This window comes from Trichoderma aggressivum (assembly GCF_033847375.1).
Source record: "Trichoderma aggressivum f. europaeum strain CBS 100526 chromosome Unknown scaffold_018, whole genome shotgun sequence".
Taxonomy (NCBI): domain Eukaryota; kingdom Fungi; phylum Ascomycota; class Sordariomycetes; order Hypocreales; family Hypocreaceae; genus Trichoderma; species Trichoderma aggressivum.
The window spans coordinates 250,904-263,529 of NW_026946384.1; the positions used below are offsets into that span (position 1 = coordinate 250,904).

General features: G+C 49.8%; 2 protein-coding genes across 2 annotated transcripts; one reads left to right on the forward strand and one right to left on the reverse strand.

The window, feature by feature from the left end:
* Positions 1-154: 154 nt before the first annotated feature.
* Triagg1_5268 (uncharacterized protein) lies at positions 155-4,475 on the reverse strand (the record flags this gene model as incomplete). Its single annotated transcript, XM_062899763.1, has 13 exons — positions 155-371; positions 496-960; positions 1,019-1,619; positions 1,687-1,751; positions 1,917-1,988; positions 2,043-2,166; positions 2,224-2,592; positions 2,647-2,809; positions 2,873-3,117; positions 3,175-3,639; positions 3,698-3,931; positions 3,994-4,273; positions 4,326-4,475. The coding sequence occupies 13 exons, from the start codon at positions 4,473-4,475 to the stop codon at positions 155-157; spliced, it is 3,450 nt and encodes a 1,149-aa protein (XP_062755742.1).
* Positions 4,476-9,942: 5,467 nt separating this feature from the next.
* Positions 9,943-10,967, forward strand: Triagg1_5269 (transcriptional regulator family: Helix-loop-helix; the record flags this gene model as incomplete). Its single annotated transcript, XM_062899765.1, has 2 exons — positions 9,943-10,567; positions 10,627-10,967. 2 exons carry the CDS (start codon positions 9,943-9,945, stop codon positions 10,965-10,967), a joined length of 966 nt encoding a protein of 321 aa, XP_062755743.1.
* Between the last annotated feature and the right edge of the window lie 1,659 nt (positions 10,968-12,626).

Genomic DNA, 12,626 nt, shown 5'->3' on the forward strand with positions numbered 1-12,626 from the left:
CGGCCAGGGGTCAAACTTCGGAGGCGCTCCGTGATCGCACCGCGATGGAAGTGGGGGATTTCGGCGGTTATTGGAGGCTTTGCGGGATTCAAACATCAAATGTAACGCTGGAGGAATAGCTGTAGTCTTATTATGGTGATACAGTTCACAGTTATCAGCGCTGATAAAAAGAATAAAGCCTTGCAAGGTTCGTGTCCTCAGACAAAAGTGTCCCGGGGGCATCAAATTCCAACAGCTTGCCGTCTCCAAACACGGCGGCCTTGTCGTAGCGGCGAATATGCTCCAGGCGATGCATCACCGCGAGGACTGTGCACTCCTTGAATTGCGTGTCGACGATTTCCTGCATGATGGTCTCCGTGTCGTGGTCGACGCTAATAGCATAGCAAGCATTGAAATCAGCGAGAGTAAACGAGGAAAGGGGGGGCTGTAAATATATATATATAGGAGAGAGAGAGAGAGAGAGAGAGAGAGAGAGAGAGAGAGAGAGTTGTTTACCTGCTCATTGCTTCATCCAAGATGAGAATCTTGCTCTTCTTCAACATTGCCCGGGCGAAACAAAGAAGTTGCTTCTGCCCTGAAGACCAGGACGATAAATCAATTTCCTTGTCTATTCCACCTTGTTCATCAATGATTGTCCGTAGTCGTACTTGGTCAAGCGCGCGAGTAATGTCTTCGTCTGACGCACCATTCAAGGGATCGACGTTGAAGCGAATGGTGCCTGGCATCAGGAAGGGATCTTGAGATACGACGTTAATACGTGAACGTAATTCTGCGCAGGCGAGAGTCGAAAGATCCACGTCATCTATCGAGATGCTGCCTTCGACAATCTCGGTCATCTGTAAAAGGGATAGTATTAGAGATGTTTTGCCGCTGCCGGTTCGACCGCATATTGCCACGTGTTTCCCAGCTTTGATCGACAATGAAACGCCGCTTAGCACTGGTTTGGAGTCTGTCGTGGTGCTGCGGATATATATTAATTGACATGGTTTTCAAAATAATCCCAGTGAGTGATACTGACCCATAAGATGTTGTCCAGCCTGCAAATTCGACAGCGCCAGCCTGGGGCCATGTAGCTGGCACGTATGCTCCTTTTTCTTTCCGCTCCTCAGTCTCCGTCTCCTCTGCGAAGCGTTTGACTCTTGATACTGCACCGATGCTTGGCTCCAAAGTCGTCCAGGTTTGAACAAGTCGCACAAGCACTTCACTGAATCCGATAACAGTGACAAGACTCACACCAACACTTCCAGGACCGAACCTGTCTTTCCAGATGAGGACTGTAGAGACAAGGAGAACTACCAACACTGTAGTCATCATCTCAAGCACAAAACTAAGCCAATGCTGGATGCAACTCTGTAGGTAGACAGGTCTCTGTGAAGCATCAATCAGACGGTAATTGCGCTCCTGGTGGTACGATTGCCATCCAAATGCTCGGATGGTTACTGCTCCCGCTATTGATTCACTAAAATGAGTAAATAGAGGCGCATGTGCTTCAATGGCAAGTAACCGGATTTGGCGAGATGTTTGCAGATAGAAACTCTGGAGGAAATAGAGAACGATGGCGAAGAAAGGGATTGTCACTCCTAGATAGCGAGTAAAAATGGCGATGATGACGACTTTGGCTACACATAAGACGACAGCTGAAACAATACATTAGCCTAAGCCCTTCAAATATTGGAGGATACTAACTGGAGGTGTAGTTGACCATGTTGCTAGGAAGCTCCATGTCTATGAGCTCCATATCTCTGCTAAATCTGGATGGAACGAGGTCAGTACTGGGAATGCTGAGCGAAAGACAGCTGATGGATTACCGATTAAGGAGCTCTCCAAGGTCTCTTGTTGACCGAGAATAGAACGGTGCTCTAATTGTTTACTCGTTAATGCACCGTAATTGGCATCTTTCATGCTCGTTTACCTACCTGAGCGTTGCTTGCAGAAGATTTGAGTGTAGTTGAGCAGCTGACCGCGAGATGATGTAAATGAAAGCCGCCCTGCGTATATGAGTGAGTATTGTTCCCGATACTACTGGAGGAAGTGCATCTTACCAAGCGCATACACAGCCACTTAACGTGCCGAGAATACCAAGAAGGGCGTAAATTCCGAAATACATCCAGATATCCTTGTCAGGCTCCGAATCATTGGCAGCAGACCACCACTTCATCCACACATCTAGAGCATGGTTAATTTTTGTCAAATAAAGGAGAGAATATATCTTGGAGCACTCACTCGAAAATTCTATGCAAAAGATCCACCCAGTAACCGCTGCGCCATACAAGACAACAAAATACCAGCCAGAGCTGGCAAGGTAATATGCATACACGGAGAGCTCGCCCTTTTTACGCCGAATATCAGCATGCTTACCATCCGTCTCTTCAGAGATGTTGATGGCGACGTCCGCGGCAATATCGAAAACTTCCTCTACTGTCGGCAATTTTGAAGGCTCAGCAGCTTCAGTGACATCTCCATTGGTCGTAAGCTGTATGCCAAGGTTGTTGACGTAGCCGTTGCTCCGAAGCAAGGAGGCCGGGGTATCTTTCGCCATGACTTTCCCGTCTTTTAGGATGATGATGGTATCCGAAAGCGCCATAAGTTTACCTGAAAGTCTTGTGAGTGATTTGAGAGATCATCTGAGGATAGAATTTAACATACGGTGGTGAGTACTCAATATGACAGTCGCTCGCTGCCTGCGAAGAAGGCCTACACGGCCAAGCAAGCGGGAAGAGACAACGTCAATAGTATGGGCGTCCATGCTGCTGAAAACATCGTCGAGAAGTACTATCGGTTTCTTTGAGTAGATGGCTCTAGCTAGGGCCTATCAAGAATATCATGTTAATTTTGTTCAAGAAGGTTTAGCGGAGAAAAGGGCATGACGGACTATGCGATGCTTCTGTCCACCACTGAGGTTGAGGCCTCTGCTGCCAATGGTCGTTTCATCTCCCCTTTTAAAACGACTGAGATCGGCATTAAGCCCGCAAGAAGAAACAACCTCGTCGTACCATTTCTTCTCGTAAGGCGATGAGCTAAGGATATTGTTACGAATGGTTGTGTTCTCAAGCCATGGCTGCTGAGAGCAGTATGCTACATGTTTGCAGTATTGCCGAGATACTTTTGGTCGACCTTCTGGGGATGAAATGTCGATCATTTCACCCAAAATGCAACTCATCAATGACGACTTACCGCTTCCTACTGGGCCAGTAATCGCGGTAATGGCCTCTTGACTGATATCGAGCTCAAGGTCTTTGAGTATTGTGGGACTATTTTTGCTCCATTTAAAGCCCTGGCTGTGTAGAGAGATGGTGTCGCCATGCGGAGCATCAAAGGGTTCGGGAGGACTATCAGGTGCCAGGAGGTGAATTTCGGATTCATCGCGTAGGTCAACATGGCCAGGCTCATAGTAGTTTTCATCTTTGAGGTCAACATCTGCGTAGTTACAGTATTGCTGGATACGATCAAAGCTGCCCACACATTGCAGAACCTGGGGCAAGGACTGGATGAAAACTATGACAGGACCCGTCAACAGACCTATCAGAGCAAGGGAGGTAAAGGCTTGGGTCGTCAATAAAGATCCGTGGGTCCAGTAGACGGATATGACGACATAGACGCCAAATGTCGCGGCAGGGGCGAGGTTCAAGGGCGTGAGGGCTATGTTGTTTGTTAGTAACAGTGTTTGAGGGTATATACACAACTTTGGAAGATGTACAGAGCATTAATGTGGCAACAAGTAATTTCCTAAATGATTTCGACGTCTTGATTTCGTTTGTTCGGAGATTCGTCAACAGCCTTGATACAACTTGCGGTAACGAAAGCATCTTGATGGCCTTTATATCCCCGAGTAGAGATGTGGTCGCACGCAGTCTTTCTTGGACCTTTTCTATCCATGCGACTTGTGCATTTTGGGTAGCTACCGAGATTTGCGATGTAATGGCAATGAATACTATGATACTGGAATTAGCATGGAGAAGGCATCGGACTTTGACGGGTACGGGCGAGATTTACCTAACACGAGAGCAATTGGAGCGAGACAAGCCAGGAAAAGCTGCCGCTCTAGCAGCCAGCATGCAATTGCTATTTCCACAAGAGAGCCCCAAGTTTCGTGAAGAAGCTGCATCGCACTCGCTATGCGTTCAATATCGGTGCCCATTAGGGTGACGGCAGATATGTCTCCCTCGTCGGCGGTGCGAATATTCAGGCTTCGTTGATATACAAGGGCAATCAACCCTCCTCTCAGCTTGGCTATGAATCTGGAGTTTTCATATTTGTACAGAGATCTTGATAGCTACATCGAGACCATTAGTATATATGAGTTTATTAATCAAAGCTTTACTTACGGCAATGCCCAAATGCACAAGAGCCCATGCGCCGATGAGTCCTCTTCCGTGATATGACTTGGCGTTCTCATCGCCGACGAATCTAATGGTGGTCTCGACTAGAAAGGGTTGGGCAAAAGTGAATGCTGTGACACACAACCTGGGAATCATGGCCGAAGGTAGGGTTGAAAGGTGGGTGCGAACACATGCTTTCACCAGGCTGTGTCGAGCTTTGGGATCATCTGGCGAATGACTCTATTAGCATTCGGACGAAGACATATACGGATCAAAGATGCGTCCGTATCTGTTCTCACATTTAGACCAGGTTGTGATCAATTGGCGACGTAGTAACCTGCTTTGAAGCCTAGTGTCAAGATTAGGCAAATCGTCTTGGGTAATAACTTTGCCGTAGCCCATCTTCAGCAAGGGCAGAAGCCAAGAAAAGCTGATTCTGGCCCAGATCCCGCTAAATTCCTCCGGCGAGCCATTGGAAAGACGCTTTCTCTCTTCAATGGACTCCAATAGAAGGGCAAACAGGGTGAGTGAGAGATTCACAGTCATGAGAATCGGGACAGGGCTGCCAGCTGCCAATAGCCACAAGGTCCTTGTTCGAGCAATGTTCAAGAGGCTCGAGAAGGATAGATATAAATCGAGGACTGTTGAAGGGCGGAGTGATCGTCCATGGCTTGCTCTAGAGAGGAAGAATGCTGCCACCATAGCCGTAGAGCTCAAGATATCCGCCGGAAGCGATAACTTGGTTTGCAATTCGGCATACCGAGCTCTATACACGAGGTAAACGACTTGAACAGCAAGGATCGCGGCAAAAGCCACCTGCAGAGAATTCGTAAGTACATCGTTTGTGTTTATCGGCGGGAGACAAACCGCTTTCCATCGCCGGATGGCCCTTGACCTCACGGAAAAGGCAGCTCGCCTCCTGAACAGGCCCCATATCTGTATGGGTGCAAGAATGAGAAACAAGACAGCCGGCAAGCCAACGAGAAAGATGTCTTCAAATAGCAGCGTGAAGTCGAATGGTCTACATCGAGGGTCGACTTGGGGTCCAAAGTAGTGCTCACTGCCAGGAGGGCAATCCATCTCTTCAAAAGAGGTCAATGCCCTTTGTAGCTCCATTGACTGGAAGCATCATGAGAGAATGATGCAAAGTTCTGATTGAACAGTACCTATCAAAGGGTTGAGATGAAAAATGACGCGCAACACAGGAAGCCTTGCAGGGTTTCAGTTAAAGGATGTAGTGCTTGATGCGAGTCGTATGACATCAGTATGTTGCCTGGCTTGTACATGTACACTGTGAAGGGTTAGTGAGACGCCTGAAAGTTGAGATTGGCGACCGTCCAGCGGGGTCGAGCAGGTAAAGCGACCGCTAACTTCCGCCTTCAACGCCCACATTTCATCCCTCAATTGTATTCGTCGTCTGTAAAGAAGTATTGATACCTGTTCCCAAAGTAAGAATTTGCAGCTCTTATCAATTTCAAGCATATCTTGCATATGAGGCTGAGAGGTGGGAATAAACTGCATAGGTAGTACTTGCATCTTCAGCCAATCGTATACTCATCATCATCAACCTCCAATTACGATTGTCCCCCTCTTCTAGCATCCTTTGGCATCCTGTGCAATTTATAGAGCTTTCCTATGTGGCAGTGCATGCATCGACACATGTACTCTGAGATGCCGGTTCCGGTAACATCGTCGTGAGGTTGTGCCAACTCTTGTGCCTCTTATAGGTCTTGTTGTTATATAAACCGATGTGCAGCCACGATACACAATGACCACCAAGACCACCAAAATGTCTCAATCTTCTCTTGCTTATAATATTCCACTGTTAGAGTTTGCCTTTTACTTCTAATCACCATCAAGTTCGGAATTAATTACACATACTCATATAAACGACGACTCTACCAACGCGACGGCAATATGTACCAATATCTCAAAAACAATATCTTGATGAGGACAATAAATTGCGCTTTCTTAGTTTAGGTAGTTTAAAAGCCAGTAGAGTCGACAACCTAAGCAGCCTGGAGGCTGACAAAGCTGGCCATTCACAGAAGACGCATAGTGCTGCCCTGGTTGGGATTTGAAGCAGTGACTTTCTCAGAATACGAACGGAAACCCGACTAGAACAAATAACGCGGCTCACATAATATGTGATGTCGTGTGATGTCACCTGGTTGACCCAAGTTGGTCTGTGATTTGAACATGGAATGCATCTCTGGGAAGATAGGTATTTGCATGTGTTCCGTTAATTGCTCTGCCAGGCTATTACCAACTACTATCTCTTGCTGTTGCTACTATCAGCTGTTATCTCGTAATGATGCTATCAGCTACTTCAAGATATGGATATTCGATATATTTGTAAGTAGAGCATGCAGGCGTGTGCGTGTGTAGAAGCATATGCGGTTTAGAGTTGGTCAGCTAATGGGCCATCGATATGATCACGGGGAAGGTTCTATGCATGGACGTTTTGGACAGGATTCACTTGCATCATCTGCTGAATCGTCGAGATTTACGCGTACTATATCTCCTCCTAGCCGGGACATTCATGTAAAAGTACCTACTAAGGTTGTTTCCGCTACTCATGTCACCTTGTTCTAGTATCGACAAATACATAAAGAATGGCTGGTGACTTCCTGCAGCTTTGTGTAGCCATGCCAAGATGCTGAGGTAGCGTCACGCTATCCCGGTGAGCGTGAAGCCGGTCAAGCGTACATGTTGCCATTACTTAATCGAATGAAGGATCAATACGCTTCATTTAGCTTTCTGTTACTGCCTACATGGCACTAAAGAAACCACTATAAGATGGATGCCGAGTCACTGGGCATGCCAACTCTTAGGTGAGCACCCCCCTCGGTCCGTCTTAGTGTGAGTTTGCATACCTATATTGCATGATCAGCATGACTGTGAATCTTGGAGGGTGGTATGTATGAATGATGGCTGTATGCTATATTGCACCCCATGAGGAAGCGTTGGCAGCTCTTTCAGTACCTTGGATCAGTATGTTCAAGCCGATCAGTCAAGCTGAAGAGTTGGCATCAGAGTGTGAATGTGAATAACAGACATGTCCCTCACGCCGTCCTCTCTCATGCACTTCAAGGTATTCAGACGAACCGTCAGCTCAGCATTTGGGGGCCGCATGAGTGAGTGTCTCACCCGCGCACTAGAGCCATCGCTTCTCAGTCAAGTGATTCGCTATGGCCTCAGGTGACTGACTGCAGTCTTGAGGCGTCTATTGGGCCGGTGAAGAGCAGCAGGACGGCGCGGTGAATGTAATGGATTTGCGAGTTGCTCACACACTTGATCAAACAAAATTCTGTCCATGCCAGACCTCCATCATCAGACAGCAACCCCCTAGCAGGTGATACTTGCGCGGTGCGGGAGGGGCCACAGCTGGACGTGGTATTGTCTGATGGTGTTGCTGGGCCCCACCGTGGGAGGGAAGACGCGCACAGCCAAAGTTGGAGTGGAGAGGGCCAGTTGATGCTTGCCAAGCTTGCTGCTTGCTTGCAGCTTCCCAGGCTGCTGTGCAAGGTACGGGGTACCTCACGGGGTACCTCACAGGGTACGAGCGCTGCCTCTTATCGCCTGGCCCCGTCGTGTACGGAGAGGTGCCAGGTACGCCACGGAGCAGCTTCCGTCGAGGCCCTGTGGCAGCGATTTGCGCAACAACAGCAGGAGCCCATCGCCGCGAACCACGTACGAACGAGTACATGTACCAACCCAGTACACCGTCGGTATTCACCTCGTACTCGGCAACTGTACCTCCAGCTGTGTCGTTTCTCCATCCCCCCCCCCCCCCCCCCCCCCCCAAAGTACCGATACCTGCACATCGTCCTGAACGTTGCAAGACCCAACAGAACAACACCAGGTCGGTCTGCCTCTTGTATCATGCGCCGGTTGCCTTTTCCGCCTCCACCCAATCTCCAGCCCTTCCAGCACCCATGCGCTCGCAAAGGCGCCGGCGCTTCTCCCCATTCGCTGCGCCTACGTGCCCCGTCGCGCGCGCTGATTGGCCGCGGGCCCGGCGCAGCTGTCCCCTACCAGGTCCCTACCAGGTACGGGTACCTCCAGCTGCCAGGCCACAATCTGCCCTCCGTGCCTGCAGTGTCCAAGCACCGCCAAGCGCATGTATCCGGTACTTGCTCTTCTCCCCCCCCCCTCCTCCTCCTCCAAAAGGCTCCAACCGCCCAAACGAAGGTCCCGGGTTTCAGCCTCAGGCCGCAATCTGCAGCCCCAATGCGGCCTAGCGCCCAACCGCCGGCAAGGCATCGCCAGTATTTCATCACTATCGCCTCCCGCCTGCTTGCACGTGTTGCCTCCCTTCTGCCGCCGCGTGACCCGACCCTGTTCCTCAGCGCCTCTCCTCCGTCTCTCTCTGCAACGTAGACAGACGCATCTGGTCTCTCCAAGGAGGAAAAAATACGCCTTGTAAGCATAAGAGTTGTCACAAGAGGCCCTTGACCACGGCCGTCGCGACACTCGTCTTCTTCATGCACTTTTTTTTCTCAGCTTTTTAATGCCCTCTGGTGCTTTTTTTTCATCTCAAAAGCTGTTGCCGCTTCGACTTACACTCGACTCGGACCCCGTCGCGCGATATCACGAGATTGATCACGCAAAACACGTGAGACGACCAAACCCGTGATCTGGCTCCAGAGCACATGATCGTCACGGTATGTCCCTACTATGCACTTCCCTTACCCGTTCGTTCATCACGATGGCTTCACGATGGCCGAGCTGCGCATTTTCGAGGCACCATGCAGCAGCAACGGGAGATGCCTTTGCGACGAGTTTTTTTTTTTTTTTTGTTTTTTCTTTTGCTCCTCTCTGCACTCCCTAAGCCGTAGCATCGTCGCTGGTCCGCGCACCACCTCGCATCTGAAGCTTCATCGCCTGCGCCGCGATACGCATTCTATCGATGGCGCCTCTTGCATCCCAGCTTTTGCTTGATGCTGCCATGGCTGAATCACCGCATCGATTGCCTGCGCCAGCTGGGCGGATGTGTGCCCTTGCCTGCTGGAAGCATTGCGGTGGTGATGATGCGGCCGCAAGCCGTTCACTGTCGCCGTGAGCTCAAGTGAGCCGCGATGAACGAGGAGCGCCGCACTCATCCGCCGGCGTCCTCCCGCTGTCTCAGACCACCGCGGCCGTTGCATTAGGATCGTGCACGACGTCGGGCTCGGCTCAAGTCGAGCGAATGTGCGCTCTTGTTGCAGCTTGTTGCAGCTTCGCATCGCCCATCTTCGTCCGTGACCAGGCACTGTGCTGCAATGCAAGCACACACCCCCCTTGCTCATCTCTACCTCAGCCTTGCATTCCCTTGCCGCCATTGTTGTCGAGTGATATGAGTTCCCGCGTTTGGCATGGACCAAAAGTGCCCAGCTGAACCTTTCTTTTTCGCGCTTCCTTAATATATCCTCTCAGGTATCGCATTCTTAGTGTCGTCGTCTAACCAGGGTCATAGGCTCAGGACTGTCCAACCACATGCATTTCAGCTGACTGTTGACTTTTCAACAATATACTATATAATTTCTCTGTCTAGCCAAACCGCCAAGCGCACAAACCCTCAGCTGGTCGACTGCATCACGGCTTGCCACCGCTGGTTTCTTCCCCCCTTCTCAAGAGCTAGATGATGGCCGATACACTTGTCACTGAACACCACGATCTATCTGGCTTTCCTGGCTCTCCTGGCCAGAAACGAAAGCGCGAATTAGAAAGCCCCAATCTCGGGCGCACAAAACGCGCCGCTCCTCCAGCAGCCATGTCAGCGTCGCCGGCGGACACGGCCGCCTTCATCGAGAATGCCATTGAGGCCTCGCAAGCGGCGGCAGTGAGCGGCGTCAACGTTGCCGATTTCAACGCTCTCCAGCAAGCTGCCGCTGCAGATCACACCGATGCCTCGGACCCTTCCAACGCTACCAGCACGGCTCAGGCTGCCCTGGGCATGTACCCGACCCTCCATGTGCCTTCATCGACCGAGGAGCAGTTTTCTGCACAGGGACCTGTTGATCCTGACCACGGTCACGAAAATGCATTCAAGCACGATACCCCTTTCACAGACGTGACACAACAGCCCGACCCCATGATGGACCCAACCGTCAACCAAAACCAGCCTCCTCCTCCCCCGAACGGCGTCCAATCTCATCCTCCTCCACCACAGCACAGATACGCCGTACCACCGCCTCCCCCCAACCCCAAGCCGAGTGTTGGATCAGAAGAGTGGCACAAGATGCGGAAGGATAACCACAAAGAAGGTAAGACGTACAACCTCTGGATCGGCGGATGAAAACACAGGGCACTGACACGGATGTAGTGGAGCGCCGACGCCGCGAGACTATCAACGAAGGCATTAACGAGCTGGCCAAGATTGTCCCGGGCTGCGAGAAGAACAAGGGCTCGATTCTGCAGCGGGCAGTTAGTTTCATCACCCAGCTCAAAGAGAACGAGCAGCAAAACATTGAGAAGTGGACGTTGGAAAAGCTGCTTACGGAGCAAGCTATAACAGAGCTTAGCGCATCCAATGATAAGCTCAAGCAGGAGTGCGAGCGGCTGTACCGAGAACTCGAGACGTGGAAGCGCGTTGCCCAGCAGGCTGGTCTGGAGCCACCAGCCGCACCCAAGGAAGAGCCCAATGCCGGCATGCCGTCGAGTTAGGAATCCGGACACGCATTGGTGATATTCCATCCCCCAGCATCTCTCTCTAGCTTTTCCGAGGCTTACTATGTCTCGACGCAGGCTAAGGTCCAACACGAGAGAGACGATGGCTCATGACTTTTTTTTATTCTTCCTCCCCCCCGTTTCGCAAGGCTATGTCAATACCAGATTCTCTGCCGGCCTCCTTTCTGCCACGCCCGCCTCGGCAATGATGATGACTACGTTTTTTCGAATCATTCTATTTTCCATTTTACCCAAGTCCTCGATTCGGGTTCCCGTTTCACTCATGTTTTTTTTATTCTTACTGGGCCCAGCTCTGGCGAGATACCATTTCTCACTGTAAGATTCCTTCTTTCAGCAGCTTGGCGTTTGGTAGGATGCACTTGGAGGACTACAGCGGGGAACCTACATATCCATTTTGGACCGCGTCGGATACGCGCAGACATGGTTTTGGCTTTGGGCTACATGGGAAAACCTTCTACGTAATTAGCAAAGCTGTTGTTGTTAGCGCTCTCCGATGCTAGGGGACCAAAGATAATGTGTACGATCCTTGATGCCCACGACCTGTGCTGTGCCGTGCCTTGCCGCGTTGTCAATCCGAAGCATGTCTGAACCAGGGGCTGCCATTGGAGGCTTTTCATCCCTCGCGCACGATGGCGGAAGCAGAGGCTGCATCTCCGGGGTTTCTCGAGGGGACCCTAATGCATGCATTCAAGCGGTTGCAGCCGTAGAGCTGCAAATAAGAGCCCTGCCAATTGGTTAGATGCAGCACCCCCTGCAGATGTCTCAGTTTAGCTGCGGTTTGGGAGACAGACACTAGGAAGAAATAAATTGGCCTGAGAATAGAAATGATTGAGGCATCGTGTTTGTCTTGGAAGATTCACTTGTGATGTGATATCTGGTATACGACATACACGGTGTAGTGTTTGTCTGTAGTAAAAGTCTCAATCCCCCCTTTTTCAGTATTAACAAAATAAGACGTACCTATTTTCCACCTCTTTATTCTTGGGGAGTTTGAAATCACTTGGTGGCTTGTTGTTTCCGATACCCATGACATTTTTAGCCAGTTTTTCTTTTCTTTTTTTCTTTTCTTTTCTTTTTTTCTTCTCCTCTTTTCTTTTCGCATTTCATGTGGAACAAGGGTCTTTTCTTTAGTCCCAACCCATGACCCTAGTTTGCGCGAAGAAAAAAAAAAGAAAGGAAAAGAAAGGGGACCGGGAAGAGAAAACGTGCCGTAACCTTGGCAGTTTTCCCCATATACCGTAGACCCTGTTATAAGTTTGCAATGTGGGCCGCGGTGTTGTTTGCTTTGGCGTGGTTCTAATAACGGCGATTTGGACGATGATACCTGGGAAGAAGAAAAGGTGTTTTTCTTTCATCAGTTTATTCTTGTTTGGTGTTGGGGAGGTGGAGTTTTTGGGAGATGGAAGAGCGGAGATGGAGATGTAGAGTTGCGTGGCTTGTTTTTCTCTTTTTCATTCTCTGTAGCTTTTTGTTGGTCTTTTTGTTTTTGTTTTGGTGATAAGAAGATTGTTGCTTCGGACACGTAGATGCGTAAACGTTAGAATTTAAGAATGGATCTCGATCGAGATCTTTCGTTAGTAGTTTATCAAGATACAGTTCACAAGTATTGTAAAGTATGATCCAAGTTTGAGAGAT